Here is a 19,333-nt window from a genome sequence, read left to right as displayed (position 1 = left end):
TCAGTGCGTCCACAGTGAGGTAAAAGTAATAGTTCAAAGTTTTGCCATTTCATTGAGTTGGCACTCCTACAGACCCCACTCTCGGTGAACGTTAGTGAGGTTTTTCATTTCAGTTTTATTTATTTTGTAACCATGGTATTGACATATTGAGAAGCATTAGTAGAGAATTTTTGCTGTCAGGTCATTATGGCTATTTTTCAGAAGTCACTGAAAAAAGTAGCTTCCAGTTGCTTCAAGTTTTGTGCCCTCGGATAATGTCTTGGACCTGACCACAAGATATTGACATGGCCCAGTTGTTAGGTGACATCTGGAGGTTTTCATGGACATCAGAAGCTTAAGGCACAGTTGTTCAGTGCTTTACGAGTCTGGCCCAAGTGCATTGGAGACACTGTATGGTGGGGATGCATCAACATCAGGAGTGCATCAGTCATCCTTGTGGTTTAGCCTAACATCTGCACCATATGTATTCACAAAATGCCTAGCTGTGTGCTCTTCCAGCAAAAGCATTTATTTCACAAGAAGGAATTACTGTTTGGCCTTAATGCTTCAACAGTGCATGTAACTCTTGGCACTGTGAGTCAGGCCCCTGTGGAGGAGTACCCTAATGGTTAGTGCAGTGGGATGGCCCATAAATCACATGGAGGCAAGGGCCATTTGCTTGGTGCTTCTGGAGTTTCCCTGTTGAAGGGGAAGGTGATGATGGACAATACAATGATTGTGGTTTACATCAACAAGCCGGGGGGGGGGGGGGGGGGGGACCTGAAATGCAATAGTAGCACTGGAGATGGACTGGATTTGCAGTTGCACTGAGAAATATCTCTTAGCCCTCTCAGCAGTGCACTTAGCAGGGACAGAGAATGTGCAGGCTGACTTTCTTAGCCAGAATGGTCTGGATCTGGGTGAGTGGGTGCTAAGAACCTCTGCCTTCCGGCTCCTGGTGGATTGCTGGGGTCCTCCCTTCTTTGTCCTAATGATATGCCAGAATGCCAAGTGTGAGCAGTGCTTCAGGCATGGGAGGGGCCATGGTGCAGCCCTGGTCACTACAGGTACCACTCTGTGTTCACTCCTTGGCTTCTGGTGGGCAGAGTCCTCTGGAGGCCAACAGACATTTCTCTCTCATGATTCTGGTCATTTCAGACTGGTCCCACTGGCCATGGTACCCAGACTTGCTGCATCCTCTTGTCTTCCACTCCTGCAGGGTTCGTGCCTTCCAAGGCAGGGGGACTGGTGTTCATGAATGACCCTGATCCCTTCTGGTTTTTCTGAGCATGATCTGTTCCCTGTTGTACACAGGTGACGGATATTCTGGAATTTCTGCAGAGGGGCCTGATAGTCTTTGGCTCATTAAAGGTCCACATGGTAGCCTTCTCTTGTTTCCGGGAAAGGACTGGGATAGCTGGCTGGTGGTGCAGGCAGATATTGTGTGTGTCTTATGTGGGGTGAAACAGATTAGGCCCCCATTTTTGGCCTATTCTGCAGTGGAAACTTGGTCTGTAGTGTCCTGTAGGGCCTGCCATTTGAGCCTTTGAGAGGATCATTATTGAAGCACCTTACTTTGAAAATAATGTTCGTGATAGTCATTTGCTCTGTCAGGCAAGTGTCTGAACTGCAAACCTTGTCATGCAGGGACCTTTACTTTTCATTTTCTGATGATGCAGTCTCACTTTGAACAGTTCCTTCCTTTCTTCCCAAAGTAGTTTCTCCATTTCACATGAATCAGGTAGCGGTCCTCCTGGTGTTTTTGATGCACATTAAATTGTAGCCCTCTTGGAGACTCCATAAGTTGTATATATTTGGAGAGTTTTGCTTCAGTATTTGGAGGTGACAGATTCCTTCTGCTTATTGGATAGACTTCTTTTAGGGCCATGTAAATCCTCAATAGCACATTACATTAAGGTTGCAAATGAAACGGTGTACATTATTCAGTGAAAGGTAGTTCTGGTGGGTCTCGAGGCTCATTCCACTTAACTTCAGGTGTGATGGCCTGGGATGCTGCTGCCTGAGCCTGTCTTCAAGGCAGCAATGTTGTTGTTGCTGCATTCCTTTGTGAGGCACTACAAGATCTTGGCAGAGGCGATGAGGCCTTCTGCAGGATATTTATTCAGGGGGTCTTGTCTTTCCCCTCCCAGTAAGGTATTACTTTTGTACATCACCAAAAAAGTGAATGGAAGAGCAGTTGGTGAATACCAAACAATAAACAAATTATCTTGCTCTTAAAACTTGAGAGAGAGTATGCCACAGATATAATTTTTCTTAATAATACAAGCCTCAACTGCCCCAGGATAAGTCATAGACCTGATAACCCTATGTGGCGCACTGTCATCATATCATTGGCAAGTTGTAAAAAACATAGTGGCAAACAATTCCCCAAAGGGAGAAAAAAACCACTATTGGAAAAAAACAACTGTTAGTAAATATTCAAAAAAATAATAAAGACAACTATTCTACTCAAATTTTAAAGTGTATGTAGTCAAACTGTCTACTTCAGTCTTCCCCCATCGCCACAGAGTTTTTGTTATTTTATTTTATTTTTGTTACATTTGTACCCCGCACTTTCCCACTCATGGCAGGCTCAATGCGGCTTACATGGGGCAATGGAGGGTTAAGTGACTTGCCCAGAGTCACAAGAGTTACAACTGGCCACTCTAGTAATTCAACATAATTATTTTTTGTTTGATGGAAAACTATTTCAACAACTTTGTGGCATGGCGATATCCTTTTCATTCTCGATAGCCAACCTGTTTATGGCACACATAGAAGAGACATTTATTTATACTTTGGACTGTTTCAGCTAGGTATTTTGCTGGTGGCGGTATATAGATGATGTTTTTGTAATGTAGAGTGGCATTAAGGAGTCTTTAAAAACTTGTAAATGAATTGAACAACATACATTCTACTTTCCGTTTTTCATATGAATATTCAGTAGAATGTAAATTTTTTAGATTACTACTACTATTTAGCATTTCTATAGCGCTACAAGGTGTACGCAGCGCTGCACAAACATAGAAGAAAGACAGTCCCTGCTCAAAGAGCTTACAATCTAATAGACAAAAAATAAAGTAATCAAATCAATTAAAGTGTACAGGAAGGAGGAGAGGAGGGTAGGTGGAGGCGAGTGGTTACGAGCCAAAAGCAATGTTAAAGAGGTGGGCTTTCAGTCTCGATTTAAAGGTGGCCAAGGATGGGGCAAGACGTAGGGGCTCAGGAAGTTTATTCCAGGCGTAGGGTGCAGCGAGACAGAAGGCGCGAAGTCTGGAGTTGGCAGTAGTGGAGAAGGGAACAGATAAGAAGGATTTATCCATGGAGCGGAGTGCATGGGAAGGGGTGTAGGGAAGGACGAGTGTGGAGAGATACTGGGGAGCAGTAAATACTGCTCCCCAGTAAATTTTTAGATGTGCAGATTCACTTCCAGCAGGGTCAAATAAGCACTAGCGTTTATTCAAAACCTACAGATCACAGCTCTTTGCTTATGTTCAACAGTATGCATCCTATTCACATTAAAAACAGCCTTTCTCAGTTTATGAGATATTTCGTAGCTGTTAAACTAATGGACAGAGGTTATCATCATAAAGTTGTAGCATAGTAAATGATGGCAGATAAAGACCTGTACGGTCCATCCAGTTTGCCCAACAAGGTAAATTCATTTTACATGGTATGTGATACTTTATACCTGAGTTTGATTTGTCCTTGCCATTCTCAGGGCACAGACTGTAGAAGTCTGTCCAGCATTGTTATTGTACAAAGTTCTGAAGCTAACGTCAAAACCCCTTAAACTTGCACTCTAGCCCATCCCTATCCAGTCACAATCAGGGCGTAGACCGTAGAAGTCTGCCCAGCACTGGTTTTGCTTCCCAATTAATGGCGTCACCACCTAATCTCCACCTAGATGAGATTACTGTTTAATAACAGGCAAATGATGTTATATTCCAAACCTCAGAAAGAGATCAAAAATTTTGTGTGTATTGTGAAATACACTGACTTTACCCCCCCCCCCCCCCCCCCAAAAAAAAAAGCCAAAATTATACAAAATCATTGGAAAGTTCTGAGCACACATGATCTGTTTCAGAAGTCCCGGTGCATAGTATCTTATGCCAGGAACAAAAATCTGGCTGATATTTTATCTAGAGCAGTTGTTCATATGACAATTAGATCTAAAGGCATGGGACATCGAAAATGTGGTCAGTGCTCAGTGTGTGAAAACATGGAAGAAGACGATCAATTTTGGTGGGCTAAAAGAAATAAGATGATTCCTATATTGAGTACCACTGATTGTAGTACTACTTGGGTAATATATTTTTTGTGTTGCCCATGTGGACTATTGTATTTGGGACAAATCAAGGGAAAATTGAAAACACGGTTAGTAGAACATAGACATTGCCTGAAAACTAAAAAAGCTGGAAGCCCCTATGGTTAAACACTGCGTAGAGTTCAATCATAGATTTAAAGACCTTAAATGCATGGCTGTTGAGCACATACCAGACAATGGCTGTAGGGAAGATATATCTAGAATTTTATGGCAACGTGAGCAGCATTTGATTTATCATTATGACACGATAATTCTGCATGGTTTGAATGGACCGATAGAATGGGATGCCTATTTGTGATTGGTTATTAGCTGTTCAGTTCAGTAAAGTTTGTTGAAAAGAAAAAAGATTTCTGAGCATCTTTAAATTCCTTCTCATCATTTTTTGCCTCTACAATTTTGAGAAAAGTATCACCTACTGACGCAGCTGTGCGAAACAAGGGGACCCTTGTTGAGGATTAAGACTTTGAATTCTGTTCCATGAATTTTGGAAAGCTGTTGTCATCATATTTTCTACAATTGAAGAGACTATAAGAAAACTAAGTGCTTACATTTAAAGCTATATATGCAAATGTAGTGGCTCAGTTCGGGTCTTGAAACTGAAGTAGACAGTTTGACTACAAACACTTTAAAATTTGAGTGAAGTAGTTATTTTATTTTTGTATGTTACTAACAGTTGGTTAGTGTTTTTTTTTCTCCGTTTGGGGAGTTGTTTCCCCACTATGGTTTATACAGCTTGTCGATGAGAGTGCACCCCATAGGGTTATCATTTGTAAAAGTCTATGACTTATCCTGGGGCAGTTGAGGCTGATATTATTAAGAACAATTAAATCTGTGGCATACACTTGCTTAAGTTTTAAGAGCAAGATAATATGTTTATTGCTTTTGTACATCCCATTGGTCTAGACTTATGTAGCAGGATTAACATGGAAGGTGAAATTTATTCATATCTGTTAATTTTCTTTCCTTGAGTCCTGCTAGACCAGTCAGGGCCTGTTCTAGAAGACTGTGGCATACAGAATACCTTTCAGTCTTAGTCTGCTCTCAAGGTTTTGTATATAGCTATTTCAAAATTATTCTTTGATATATGCTGCAGTGGTTTTTACTGGTTCAAGATAGATGTGGCAAGGTGGACCTAATCCTAGAGTAGTTCAGTATCTTTACCTCTATCCCCTGGTAAGGGGACTCAACCCGTTGGTGTGGACTGGTTTATCAGGATTCAAGAAGAGGAAATTAACAGATATGAATAATTGTCACCTTGTACATGAAGCATTAGAGGGCGAAATGACTTTTCCAAGGTTACAAGGAGTGTCAGCTGGATTTAAACCTTAGATTCAGTTGCAGGTATTCTCAGGTTTATTGTGTCCCTGAAATACTGAGCACTTAGTTGTGAACATAGTTTATTTTTTATTTAAATTGTATTTTTAATGCATATGAAATGTAATTCTTTTTCTTTATTTCAGGATCCTCTGCAAAAGAATTTTTTACAAAATCTAAACTACCTATTCTTGAGCTTTCTCACATTTGGTGAGTACATTATGTAGTGACATATTTTCACTAATGGTAAACTACAAGACTGACTTATAGTAACTGAATAAGTAACATTCATTCATTCAGCCCAGTGAAAAAAGCCCACAGTGCCACTTATATATCCCCATCTACTGGTGGTAGAAGCTTGACCATTTGTAGGATATTGTTCCTTATCATAACTAGATAGACATCTGGAGGCACCTTTCTCATGTCTACAGAAAAGCTACTTGTACATATTTCAGTCTAATCTGAAGACTGTAAACTTCAAGATCTGTAGCCTGTCTACAATACCCTAAATTTCACCATAGAAGCGTGATGCTGTGTATGTACCTCAGGTTTGTTTCTAGTATACCAGATCTCTACCATGAATAGTCTTATCATCCTTCCAACTTTTTTTTCCCCAAAGCCACATCAGCAAAGGCGAATGAGTCCTCCTTGCTTTTGATGGCAAGAAGGTCATTAATATCTTTAGTCCATTCAAGACAGAAGCAAAGTTCACCTAATTTATGCGTATGTTTAATGATCCAGTAATTGCTCTGTTGGAGCGCACTGTCTAATTGGATTGTACATTACATATTCTTCACATGCTCAGGTGACCTTGTCTTTAGAAGAACATGGAAAAGCCTACAATGTTAGGGTGTTGGTAGCTCATCTAAGGTCAACCTGTGTTGGAGAGATGTCCCCATAACACTGTTATTGAATGTGGGCATCCTTTTCTTTAGATTATTTTTTAAGGGTTAAAACTTGCTCCAGCTTTCAGCAGGCCCATTTTTTTCAGTTAAGGTTGTTTTCCTTAAAAAAGAAAATCTAATTCTGCTTTTTATTGATGGTGATGCCTCCCTCTCATATTATTTGGTTATTTTAAAAACAGGCCTTTTATAGCAAGGTCCCATATGTCTGGCTGAACTGTTTTTATTCAGAGAAAACAAAGCTTTTCTCTGTAAACAATGTACCAGTTGCATAAACTATTCCTTCTCCCCTTCTGCAGCTGAATTCACTAGCTGCATTACTGAACTGAAAAGTACTGTAGATGTCTGTGAATTTCTACAGATGCCCAGAGGGATTGCTAAGCATTCCTTGGAAAGTTCTGGAAACTGTTGGGGTAGGATGATGTCACCCATATGTTTGGCTAGTTGATAAGCAGCTTAACTGTAATTTCTTGAAATTGAGACTGTTTCCTGGGTTGTTGGAGATGAACATTAGTGATATGTTGTGTTTCCATAGATATATAGAAATGTCCAGATAAAAATTTATTGAGATTTCCACAAAATCTGATATGTTTTGAATAGGATTTGTGGTATATTGGAACAATAGAACATCTTTTGAATGGATGTGCCAAAGAAAAACCTAATCTCTGGCCCTACCCCCAGATTGTCTAATTGCTAATGCTGTGTTTGGGCAAAATATTTATAGGACTGAGGCCCCTGTGTCCTCCCCCCCCCCCCCCCCCCCAAAAAAAAAAAAAAAAAAAAAAATTCCACCTCCTATGGTCTGTTTTCAGATGAAACGGTATGACATGAAATTTAGACACACATTAATTCTGTTTATTCTAGTTCATGATTGTATGAATTTAAACAGATTTAACAAAATAAATTCTGTGCACAATATTTTAAAATTCTGCACTCTTTCTTTGTAATTCTTTTCTTAAGAATTTCCCCATCATAAGACTTGGTTCCTCCCTGCCCATGATCTGTCCCTATTTACCCCTCTGCTTGGCAGGCTCAACCACCAGCCCTTCTCTGGGGGATGGACATCTCCCAGCTTGCTCTCTATGCTGCCTAGTTTTCTTTTCTTTTTTTTCCTTCTACTACCAACACTCTTTGCTCTCCTATATTCTCTCTCTCTATCCGACAGCAAGTCCATCACCTCTCTTCATTCACTAGCTTTTTCTTTCTTCTTCCCCTGCCGTCTGAGTTCACCAGTTAACTGTGAGCAAAACCCTTAGTTTTCTGTTTCCAAGTTCTCTGCTTGCTTCTGCTTCCTTTACTCCTAGTTCTCTACCTTCTCCTCCAGGCGTAGACCCAGAGATGGCAAGTTACCCAAATCAAGGACTACCAATATCATACTGCTTTTGGGATGTAAGTGCTGTGTCAGGACTGGCTAAAAAGTCTTTCTCCTGGAACTGATTTGCCTGACAACTCTGTAGACCCCCAGTTCTCTTTCCCCTTTTATTTCTATGCACAGATTCAAGTTCTTCCATGTCCCCCCACATTCCAATTCTCTTACCCCTCCATGCACAGTTTAAGCATCTCCACCTCCCCCTCCTCACACACCAGGAGGAGGAAAGTGGTGTGGTGGTGTCCTCTGCTATGTGGTGTCAGACTGCTGATTTAAACTTCATGGCTATATGGTGTATCTATTTGTCTGTCAGTTGTAGGGCTGGCAGAGGAGGAAGACATGGCTTTATGTGCAACCACTTTCCTCCTCCTCTTCTTGTCATGATCAGAGTGAGAGGGGAGAAGCCATGCAAGCAGCTGCAGTCAACACTTCTGCCTCACCTATCCAGTGCTCTCACTGTTCACCCTACTAGTGAAGGATTCTTCACCCTACCAGCGAAGGATTCTTCACTGGTAGGGAGTGAGGGGGTATATAGAACATACTACTACTACTACTTAACATTTCTAGAGCGCTACTAGGGTTACGCAGCGCTGTACAATTTAACAAAGAGACAGTCCTTGCTCAAAGAGCTTACAATCTAATAGACAAGTGAACGGTTGGTCCGATAGGGGCAGTCAAATTGGGGCAGTCTGGATTCACTGAATGGTAAGGGTTAGGTGCCGAACGCAGCATTGAAGAGGTGGGCTTTAAGCAAAGACTTGAAGACGGGCAGGGAGGGGGCTTGGCTTAAGGGTTCAGGAAGGTTGTTCCAAGCATAGGGTGAGGCGAGGCAGAATGAGCGAAGCCTGGAGTTGGCGGTGGTGGAGAAGGGTACTGAGAGGAGGGATTTATTCTGTGAACGGAGGTTACGGGCGGGAACGTAAGGGGAGATGAGGGTAGAAAGATAGTGAGGGGCAGCAGACTGAGTGCATTTGTAGGTAAGAAGGAGAAGCTTGAATTGAATGCGGTATCTGATCGGAAGCCAGTGAAGTGACCTGAGGAGAGGGGTGATATGAGTATATCGGTTCTGGCGGAATATGAGACGTGTAGCAGAGTTCTGAACAGACTGAAGGGGGGGATAGATGGCTAAGTGGAAGGCCGGTGAGGAATAAGTTGCAGTAGTCCAGGCGAGAGGTAATGAGAGCGTGGACGAGAGTTCGGGTGGTGTGTTCAGAGAGGAAAGGGCGAATTTTGCTGATGTTAAAGAGGAAGAAACGACAGGTCTTGGCTATCTGCTGGATATGCGCAGAGAAGGAGAGAGAGGAGTCAAAGATGACTCCGAGCTTGCGGGCAGATGAGACGGGGAGGATGAGGGTGTTATCAACTGAGATAGAAAGTGAAGGAAGAGGAGAAGTGGGTTTTGGTGGAAAGACGATAAGCTCGGTCTTGGACATGTTCAGTTTCAGGTGGCGGTTAGACATCCAGGCAGCAATGTTGGATAAGCAGGCCGATACCTTTGCCTGGGTCTCCGCGGTGATGTCTGGTGTGGAGAGATACAGTTGGGTGTCATCAGCATAGAGATGATACTGGAAACCATGAGATGAGATCAGGCAGCCCAGGGAAGAGGTGTAGATTGAGAAGAGAAGGGGTCCAAGGACCGATCCCTGGGGAACACCAACAGATAAGGGGATGGGGGTGGAGGAAGATCCATGAGAGTGAACTTTGAAGGTGCGGTGGGAGAGATAGGAGGAGAACCAGGAGAGGACAGAGCCCTGGAACCCAAATGAGGACAGTGTGGCAAGAAGTAAGTCATGATTGACAGTGTCAAAAGCGGCGGATAGATCCAGGAGGATGAGGATGGAGTAGTGGCCTCTGGATTTGGCAAGGAACAGATCATTACAGACTTTAGAGAGTGCTGTTTCTGTCGAGTGAAGAGGGCAAAAACCGGATTGAAGCGGATCGAGGATGGCATGAGAGGAGAGAAAATCAAGGCAGCGGCTGTGGACTGCGCGCTCAAGTATCTTGGAGAGGAAGGGTAGGAGGGAGATGGGGCGGGTAGTTGGAGGGTCTAGTGATGGTTTTTTGAGGAGTGGCATGACTACAGCATGCTTGAAGGTGTCTGGGACAGTTGCAGTGGAGAGAGATAGGTTGAGGATATGACAGATGGAGGGGGTGATAGTAGGAGAGATGGTGTTAAGTAAGTTGGTGGGGATGGGATCAGAGGAACAAGTGGTGCATTTTGAGGAGGAAAGAAGGCGGGCGGTTTCCTCCTCGGAGATATCAGGAAAGGAGGAGAAGGAGGTCTGGGTTGGTTGGTTGAGGGAGAGGGTTGAAGGGTGAAGAGGAGGAGGTGGCTTGGTAGTAAACTCAAGGTTGATCTTTTGCACCTTGTCGCGAAAGTAGTCAGCCAGTGATTGAGGAGAGAGTGGGGGGTGGGGGAGCGGAGGGCACTTTGAGGAGGGAGTTAAGGGTGGCGAAGAGACGACGAGGGTTAGAGCTGAGAGAATTAGTCAATTGGGTGTAATAGTCCTGTTTGGCAAGGAATAGTGAGGACTGGAAGGAGGATAGCATGAATTTGTAGTGAAGGAAATCTGAATGGGTGCGAGATTTCCTCCAGAGGCGTTCAGCAGATCGGGCGCAGGAACGAAGGTAACGGATGCAAGGGGTCAGCTAGGGCTGGGGATTAGTACGCCTTGTGGGACGGGAGGTGGATGGTGCAAGGGTGTCCAGAGCAGAGGAGAGAGTGGCATTGTAAGCCTCGTCGACAGACTCGGAGGACATGATGGAGGGGAGGAGATTAGAAATACTAGATGATACGGTGGGAGGGTCAATAGCCTGGAGATTCCTGGAAGTAGTGGTTAATGTTGGGCGGGGCTGAGGGGGAGGGTGAAGAAGTGTGAAGGTGATCAGGTGATGATCAGAGACAGGAAGAGCTGAGGTGTGGAAATTGGAGGGTGAGCCGGAAGAGGAGAGGACGAGGTCAATGCAATGGCCATCACGGTGAGTAGGGGTGGTGGAACATAGCTGGAGGTTGAAGGAGGATGTTAGAGTGAGGAACTGAGAAGCGTGAGAATTGGACGGGTCATCAACGTGTATGTTAAAGTTTCCGAGAATGAGGGATGGAGATGAGGGTTCAAGAAAAACAGAAAGCCAGGCATCGAAGTCGGTGAGGAAGGAAGAGAGGGATTTATCAGGGGGGCGGTAAATGACTGCCACTCTGAGTGGCAACGGGTAGAATAGACAGATGGAGTGGACTTCAAAGGATGAGAAGCAGTGAGACTGTGGTAGGAGGAGGGGTTGGAAACTACAGGAGGGCGAGAGTAGCAACCTGACGCCTCCTCCGCGGCCAACTAGGCGGTGAGTGTGGGAGAAGAGAGAGCCTCCATGGCATAGAGCCGCAACTGAGGCAGAGTCATCAGGGGAGAGCCAGGTTTCAGTTAGGGCAAGCAGGTGAAGGGAATGAGAGATGAAGAGATCGTGGGTGAAGGGAAGTTTGTTGCAGACCGAGTGGGCATTCCACAGTGCACATGAGAAGGGGAGGGAAGGGGGGGGGAGGGGAATAGATATGAGATTGGAGACATCCCGGAAACGTTTGCATGGATAGGACGAGGACAGGTGTGGGGGACCTGGATTGGGATTGATGTCTCCTGCGGATAGCAGGAGGAGGAGCAAGAGAGCGTGGAGGAGGGTGGGGGAGGTAGGGCGACGAAGGCGATGAAGACGGTATGCGCTTAGGAGGAATGGGGATGGGTTAATGGCAGGAAGGAAGTGTTGAAGGTTGAGAGCTAGGAAGGAGGAGGGGGACAGGAGAGATGGTGAGGTGGTGAGGGACGGGGGTGAGTAGGGTATTGCAGTAGTGAGCAAGATGGGAGAGGACATGGGTGGGCAGTGAGTTCCAGTGGTAGACAGCGGTAGGGGGAGGGGAAAAAGATTAGGAAGGGACAGGGCAAGGAAGAGAATGTGTAAAGGGGCCATAAGTAGTAACTGAGGTGTTACGGGTGTATATGTAGTAACATAGCCCCTCACCCTTAAAAATAGTCCCTCAAGTAGTTCGAACCACCTTACAATCCCTAGTTTTGCCCAGAGAGGAAGTGACTAGAGACTGACACGGGAGTGGGTAATCACAGTAAACTGCAGTAATCTGCAGGAATGGGGAAAATTTTCAAAGTTTTACCGCAGGTGAAAAAAAGAGGTTATTTCCCTACCCCGCAGGAGCAGTAATAGCCCCTGCACTTGCGGTACGAGAGATGCCTACCCATGGGCGTAGTTTGGGGGGGCGGGGGGGCATTGCCCCCCAAATGCAGGGCTGGCACAATGCTGCAGGCAGCTCTTCCCACCGTCAGCTCCCAGACAGGCTTCCTCTTCGTTCCTTCCAGCCCCCCCCCCCCCCCCCCCCGCGTGCCTTTAAACCTTTTATTTTCCTCGGAGCGACGGCAGTGAAGCACACAACACAGCAGGCTTGCCTCCAGCCTTTCCCTTCCCTCACTCAGTGTCCCGCATTCTTGCGATGATGTATTTCCTGTTTCCGTGAAGGCAGGACACTGTATGAGGTATGGGAAAGGCTGGAGGCGAGCCCACTGTGTTGTGTGCTTCACTGCCGTCGCTGGGAGGAAAAAAAAAGGTTTAAATGCGTGGGGGAGGGGGGCAGGATGGAATGGAGAGGAAGGCTGTCGGGGAGCTGAGGGAGAGCAGGGAGAATAGCTGGACATGGATGGGAGAGCAGGTGGAGAGAGATCGCGGGACGTGGAGGGCAGGGGAGAGGAGAATTGCTGGACGTGGAGAGGAGGGGAGAGGAGAATTGCTGGAGATGGATGGAGGGGGGGCAGGGGAGAGAGGACAATTGCTGGACATGGATAGATGAATGGAGGGGGCAGGGGAGAGAGCAAATTTGCTGGATATGGGTGGATGGAGGAGAGGGCAGGGGAGAATGGAGAGTTGCTGGACGGATGGATGGAGGGGGGAGGGCAGGGGAGAGAGGAGAATTGCTGGACATTGATGGAGGGAGCGGGCAGGGGAGAGAGCAAATTTGCTGGATATGGATGGATGGAGGAGAGGTCAGGGGATAATGGAGAGTTGCTGTGGATGGATGGAGGGAGGGAGGGAAGTCAGGAAGGAGATGCACATGGATGGAGAGGAAGGAAGAAAGGAGAAATGCTGGACATGGATGGAGTGGAGGGCAGGGAAGAGAGGAGAAATGTTGGACAAGGATGGAGGGAAGGAAAGCAACACCAGACTTTGTGGAGGGGGAGAGGGAGGGAGAGTGACACAACCTGCTGCAAGATCCGAGACAACATGGTTTTACCAGAGGGAAATCGTGCCAAACGAATCTCATTGAATTCTTTGATTGGGTAACTGGAGAATTGAATCATCGACGTGCTATAGACGTAATCTACTTAGATTTTAGCAAAGCTTTTGACACAGTTCCTCACAGGAGGCTCTTAAATAAACTAGATGGGCTGAAGATAGGTCCCGAAGTGGTGAACTGGATTAGGAACTGGTTGACGGACAGACGACAGAGGGTGGTGGTAAATGGAGTTCGCTCGGAGGAGGGAAAGGTGAGTAGCGGAGTGCCTCAGGGATCGGTGCTGGGGCCGATTCTGTTCAATATATTTGTGAGTGACATTGCCGAAGGGTTAGAAGGTAAAGTTTGCCTATGTGCGGATGATACTAAGATTTGCAGCAGAGTGGACACCCGGGAGGGAGTGGAAAGCATGAAAAGGGATCTGAGGAAGCTAGAAGAATGGTCTAAAGTTTGGCAATTAAAATTCAATGCGAAGAAATGCAAAGTGATGCATTTAGGGAGTAGAAACCCACGAGAGACATATGTGTTAGGCGGTGAGAGTCTGATATGTACTGAGGGGGAGAGGGATCTTGGGGTGATAGTATCCGAGGATCTGAAGGCGACGAAACAGTGTGACAAGGCGGTGGCCGTAGCGAGAAGGTTGCTAGGCAGTATAGAGAGAGGTGTGATCAGCAGAAGAAAGGAAGTATTGATGCCCCTGTACGAGTCGTTGGTGAGGCCCCGCCTGGAGTATTGTGTTCAGTTTTGGAGGCCGTACCTTGTGAAGGATGTTAAAAAAATGGAAGCGGTGCAAAGAAAAGCTACGAGAATGGTATGGGATTTGCGTTCCAAGACGTATGACCAAAGACTTGCTGACCTGAACATGTATACCCTGGAGGAAAGGAGGAACAGGGGTGATATGATACAGACGTTCAAATACTTGAAAGGTATTAATCCGCAAACAAATCTTTTCCGGAGATGGGAAGGCGGTAGAACGAGAGGACATGAAATGAGATTGAAGGGGGGCAGACTCAAAAAAAGATGTCAGGAAGTATTTTTTCACAGAGAGGGTGGTGGATGCTTGGAATGCCCTCCCGCGGGAGGTGGTGGAGATGAAAACGGTAACAGAATTCAAACATGCGTGGGATAGGCATAAAGGAATCCTGTGCAGCAGGAATGGATCCTCAGAAGCTTAGCTGAAATTGGGTGGTGGAGCAGGTGGGGGGAAGAGGGGTTGGTGGTTGGGAGGCGAGGATAGGGGAGGGCAGACTTATACAGTCTGTACCAGAGCCGGTGATGGGAGACGGGACTGGTGGTTGTTAGGCGGGAAATACTGCTGGGCAGACTTATACGGTCTGTGCCCTCAAAAAGACAGGTACAAATTCAAGATATGAGTTTATCTTGGGCAGACTAGATGGACCATGCAGGTCTTTTTCTGCCGTCATCTACTATGTTACTATGTAACCTTGCAAGGGGGAAGAGGAAGGAAGGGCATGGGGTATATAGGGCGTTGGAAGCAAGGGAATGAAAGAAAGAAATGGATGGAGCTGGGGACTGATAGGGTGATGAGATCCAGTGGCGGGTAGATGAGGACTAATAGGATGGGAATGAGGGCTAAGGAAGTGGGTGAAAAAAGATAGGGGTTTAGGAGACTGCTCCCTCTGTCTCTCACTTAATATCCAATGGTAAAAGCTAGTAGGTAGATAAGAAGTGAAACAGAGACTAAGGTGAGAGAAAGGGGGATAAACACAAATAAGGGGGGGGGGGGGGCATGAAATGAAAGGTCACTGCCAGACAGATGTAGAGAAGGAAAGGACAAAGCCAAGAAGAGAGAGACGAAATGGAAACACCAACTTCCATATCATCATGCTGATCAATCCATAGACTGGTGGGTTGTGTCCATCTACCAGCAGGTGGAGATAGAGAGCAATCCTTTTGCCTCCCTATATGTGGTCATGTGCTGCCGGAAACTCCTCAGTATGTTCTCTATCTCAGCAGGTGGTGGTCACACACAGCAGCAGCTCTGGCTAGGTCTCCAAGCCTAATTTTTAGGTTTTGTTACCTGGGGTTGAGGGCTCTTCTTGAGCAAGTGCAAACCTGGTGGTGCCAGGTCCCTCCTTTTCTCCCCCCTCCCGCTGGCTCCGTTAAAAAAAAAAAAAAATTTTGGACGTCCTTAAGGGCGTTTATTTCGACGTTTATTTAAACGTTTATTGCAGCTACTCACTGGGACACCAGGTCGTTACAGCTCGGAGCGAGAAGCAGGTAATTTTTACCTTTTTATAGCGGGCAGGGGGTTCCCCGATCGATCTCCACGTGGCCTATGGCGTCGGAGGGCGAGGGCGCGAAGAATCGCTCCCCGGACCGCGTGTGCGCTGTTAGCGGGGATGCGGGGGTCTTAAAGTCTGATTCTCCCTTGTTGGGTGTCAGTTCGGAGGCCGGTCAGTGTCCCGGGTCTTCCTCCGGTGCGGCGGTTTTTCCCGCCATAAACGCCCATCCCCCGCTGCTCGCCTCCGCCATCTTGGCCGGCCACTCTGCTCGGACGGCTTCTTCTTGGGCCGCCCTTGAGCTGGGAGACGTTAATGCCATGGCCGCCCTTGATTTGGGCGACGGCAAAAAAGCGGCTAAAGTTAAGCGCCGTTCTTCCCGCGCGGCTCCTTCACGGAGTGTCGCGCAGGACGCCATCTTGGATGCGCAGCATGTTTCTCCTCCGCTCTTGCGAGCGCCGGTTGAGGGTGCGTCTAGGGCTGTGGCCCAGGCTGCTGAAGTGCACAGTCTGGGGGGTTTCTCCCCCGAGTTTATTTTGCTGCTGCATCAGGCCTTTCTTATGCAAAACGCTGCCCCTTCTCCCTTGTCCGATAAAGGGGTTGAGGCCCCCGGAAGTAAACGCCCTCGGGTGGATTCCCAGGCCTTAGAGGACTCTGTTTCCTCTGATGTAGATGAGGGCAGCGTATCTGAGTTCTCCCAACGGTCCTTTGGGGATTCCTTGGAGGAGACGGATTCCCGCTCGGATGGAGCGGATGACCCCTCTGCAGCACGGATCTTACGCTCAGAGGATTTGCCCAACCTGTTAGTGCAGGCCATGAGCATTTTGAAGATTTCCTCTCCAGAGGACGTCTCTCCCTCAGCCCCTGTTGGCTCCGCCATTATGCTGGGGACGAAGCGCCTGCCTAGAACCTTCCACGTGCATGATGCCATGCACACCTTAATTTCGGCTCAATGGGATGTCCCGGAAGCGAGCCTTAAAGTGGCTAGGGCTATGTCCCGCCTCTATCCTTTGCCTGAAAGTGAACGGGAGGCCTTTCTTTGGCCTACCGTGGATTCTTTAATCACTGCGGTGACTAAGAAAACGGCGTTGCCGGTGGAAGGTGGCACGGCCCTAAAGGACGCCCAAGACAGAAGATTGGAGGCGGCCTTAAGGTCGTCCTTTGAGGTGGCTGCCTTAAGTTTGCAGGCCTCAGTTTGCGGCTCCTACGTGGCCAGGGCGTGCCTGACGATTGTGCAGCGGGCTTCCCCCTCGGATCCTTCCTTGAGGGCTGATTGGCCGGCCCTGGAATCGGGCTTGGCTTATTTGGCAGACTTACTGTATGATGTCTTGAGAGCCTCGGCTAAAGGTATAGCTCAGACAGTCTCTGCGCGGCGGTGGCTTTGGCTGAAACATTGGTCTGCGGACCACGCCTCTAAGTCCCGCCTGGCTAAGTTGCCTTTTAAAGGCAAGCTGCTCTTTGGGGTCGAGCTGGACAAAATTGTGACCGATCTCGGCACGTCTAAGGGCAAGAGGTTACCAGAAGTCAGGGCTCGGGCTAGTGCTCGCCCCGGTAACTCCAGAGGACGGTTTCAAGAAGCCCGTCGGTACCGCCCGGGCAAGTCGGGCTCCTCTGCCCCCTCTTCCTTCAAGAGGAACTTCTCCCCCAAGCAGCATTCCTTTCGCAGAGACCGCCGTCCCGGAGGTGCGCCCTCCGGTCCTCCCCCAGGGTCTCGTACCCAATGACGGGGTCCTGGTCCATGGCCCAGTGCAGATTGGAGGACGCCTGTCCTCGTTTCTGGGCGAGTGGACCAGGGTAACTTCAGACGCTTGGGTGCTGGAAGTCATCAGAGACGGCTACAAGCTAGAGTTCTGCCGACCCTTAAGAGACGGGTTTGTACTCTCTCCCTGCAAGTCTCCGTCAAAGCTGTGGCAGTGCAGCAGACCTTGGACAATCTGATCCGCCTGGGCGCGGTCGTTCCGGTGCCAGAAAATCAGCTTGGCAAGGGACGTTACTCCATTTACTTTGTGGTACCAAAGAAAGGAGGTTCTGTACGGCCTATCCTCGACCTCAAAGGGGTCAATCGGGCCTTGAAAGTTCGGCACTTTCGCATGGAGACTCTCCGCTCTGTTATAGCGGCAGTGAAGGCAGGGGAGTTCCTGGCATCCTTGGACATCAAGGAAGCGTACTTGCATATTCCCATCTGGCCTCCTCATCAACGCTTTCTGCGTTTTGCAGTCCTGGGCCGACACTTCCAGTTCAGAGCCCTCCCGTTCGGGTTGGCTACTGCTCCGCGGACCTTCTCCAAAGTAATGGTGGTCATCGCGGCCTTCCTGCGAAAGGAAGGAGTACAAGTCCATCCTTATCTGGACGACTGGTTGATCCGAGCCCCCTCTTATGCAGAGTACGGGAAAGCTGTGGACCGGGTGATTGCTCTTTTGAGCTCCCTGGGGTGGATCATCAACTGGGAGAAAAGCCAGCTGCGCCCGACTCAGTCCCTGGAGTATCTGGGAGTTCGATTCGACACCCAAGTGGGCAGAGTGTTCCTGCCGGACAATCGGATTGTCAAACTTCAGGCTCAGGTGGACCAGTTCCTAGTAGCCTCTCCGCTTCGGGCTTGGGACTATGTGCAGCTGTTGGGCTCTATGACGGCCACGATGGAAGTAGTGCCCTGGGCCAGGGCTCATATGAGACCACTACAACACTCTCTGCTGCAGCGCTGGACTCCGGTGTCGGAGGATTATACTGTGCGCCTTCCCTTGGACCCAGCAGTGCGCAAGGCGCTGAGCTGGTGGATGAAGACAGACAAGTTGTCTGCAGGGATGCCTCTTGTGACCCCGGAGTGGATTGTCGTCACGACGGACGCCTCTTTGACGGGCTGGGGAGCCCACTGCATGGGAAGGACAGCGCAGGGGCTCTGGTCTCCTGCAGAGGCAAAGTGGTCTATCAACCTCCTGGAACTCAGAGCCATTCGGTTGGCGCTTTTGGAGTTCCTCCCGGTACTGGTGTTGAAGCCAGTTCGGGTCCTGTCGGACAATGCCACGGCTGTTGCCTATGTCAACCGCCAGGGAGGTACCAAGAGCGCCCCTCTAGCCAAGGAAGCTATGAATCTATGCCAGTGGGCGGAAGCGAGCCTGGAACAGCTGTCAGCGGCCCACATTGCCGGAGTCATGAATGTCAAGGCGGACTTTCTCAGTCGCCATACCTTGGATCCCGGAGAGTGGCAGTTATCGGCTCAGGCGTTCTTGGACATCACGAAGCGCTGGGGCCAGCCGAGCCTAGATCTGATGGCGTCATCGGCCAATTGCCAAGTGCCGCGCTTTTTCAGCAGAGGACGGGACCCTCGATCTCTGGGAGTAGATGCTCTTCTCCAACAGTGGCCGACACAAGAGCTTCTCTATGTGTTCCCGCCCTGGCCCATGTTGGGCAGGGTACTAGACCGGGTGGCAAAGCATCCGGGCCGGATAATCCTGGTGGGTCCGGACTGGCCCAGACGTCCCTGGTATGCGGACTTGATCAGGCTCTCAGTGGACGACCCTCTGCGGCTGCCAGTGGAGCAGGGCCTGTTGCATCAGGGTCCCGTGGTGATGGAGGATCCCTCCCCCTTTGGTCTTACGGCCTGGCTATTGAGCGGCAGCGTCTGAGGAAGAAGGGCTTCTCAGACAAGGTCATCGACACTATGCTGAGAGCGAGGAAGCGCTCTACTTCTACTGCTTACGCCAGGGTTTGGCGTACCTTTGCAGCGTGGTTTGAAGCAGGCTCACTTTCTCCCTTCACTGCTCCAATTTCTTCAGTGCTGGCGTTCCTGCAAGAAGGTCTGGAGAAAGGCCTGTCGCTCAGTTCCCTTAAAGTCCAGGTAGCGGCTCTGGCTTGCTTCAGGGGCCGCCTGAAGGGTGCTTCCCTGGCTTCGCAGCCAGATGTGGTACGTTTTCTCAAGGG

At 48.3% G+C, this 19,333-nt stretch overlaps 1 protein-coding gene across 1 annotated transcript in view; it reads left to right on the top strand.

The window, feature by feature from the left end:
* The window catches only part of REPS1 (RALBP1 associated Eps domain containing 1), a 294,751-nt gene that overhangs the window by 76,217 nt on the left and 199,201 nt on the right, over positions 1-19,333 (top strand). Inside the window, 1 exon segment of the mRNA XM_030198532.1 lies at positions 5,767-5,830. Coding sequence (XP_030054392.1) covers positions 5,767-5,830 — 64 coding nt within the window.

This window comes from Microcaecilia unicolor, chromosome 3, assembly GCF_901765095.1.
Source record: "Microcaecilia unicolor chromosome 3, aMicUni1.1, whole genome shotgun sequence".
In the NCBI taxonomy this organism is placed as follows: domain Eukaryota; kingdom Metazoa; phylum Chordata; class Amphibia; order Gymnophiona; family Siphonopidae; genus Microcaecilia; species Microcaecilia unicolor.
Note: the sequence above shows the minus strand (reverse complement) of the source record. Positions and strands in the feature narration are given on the sequence as shown.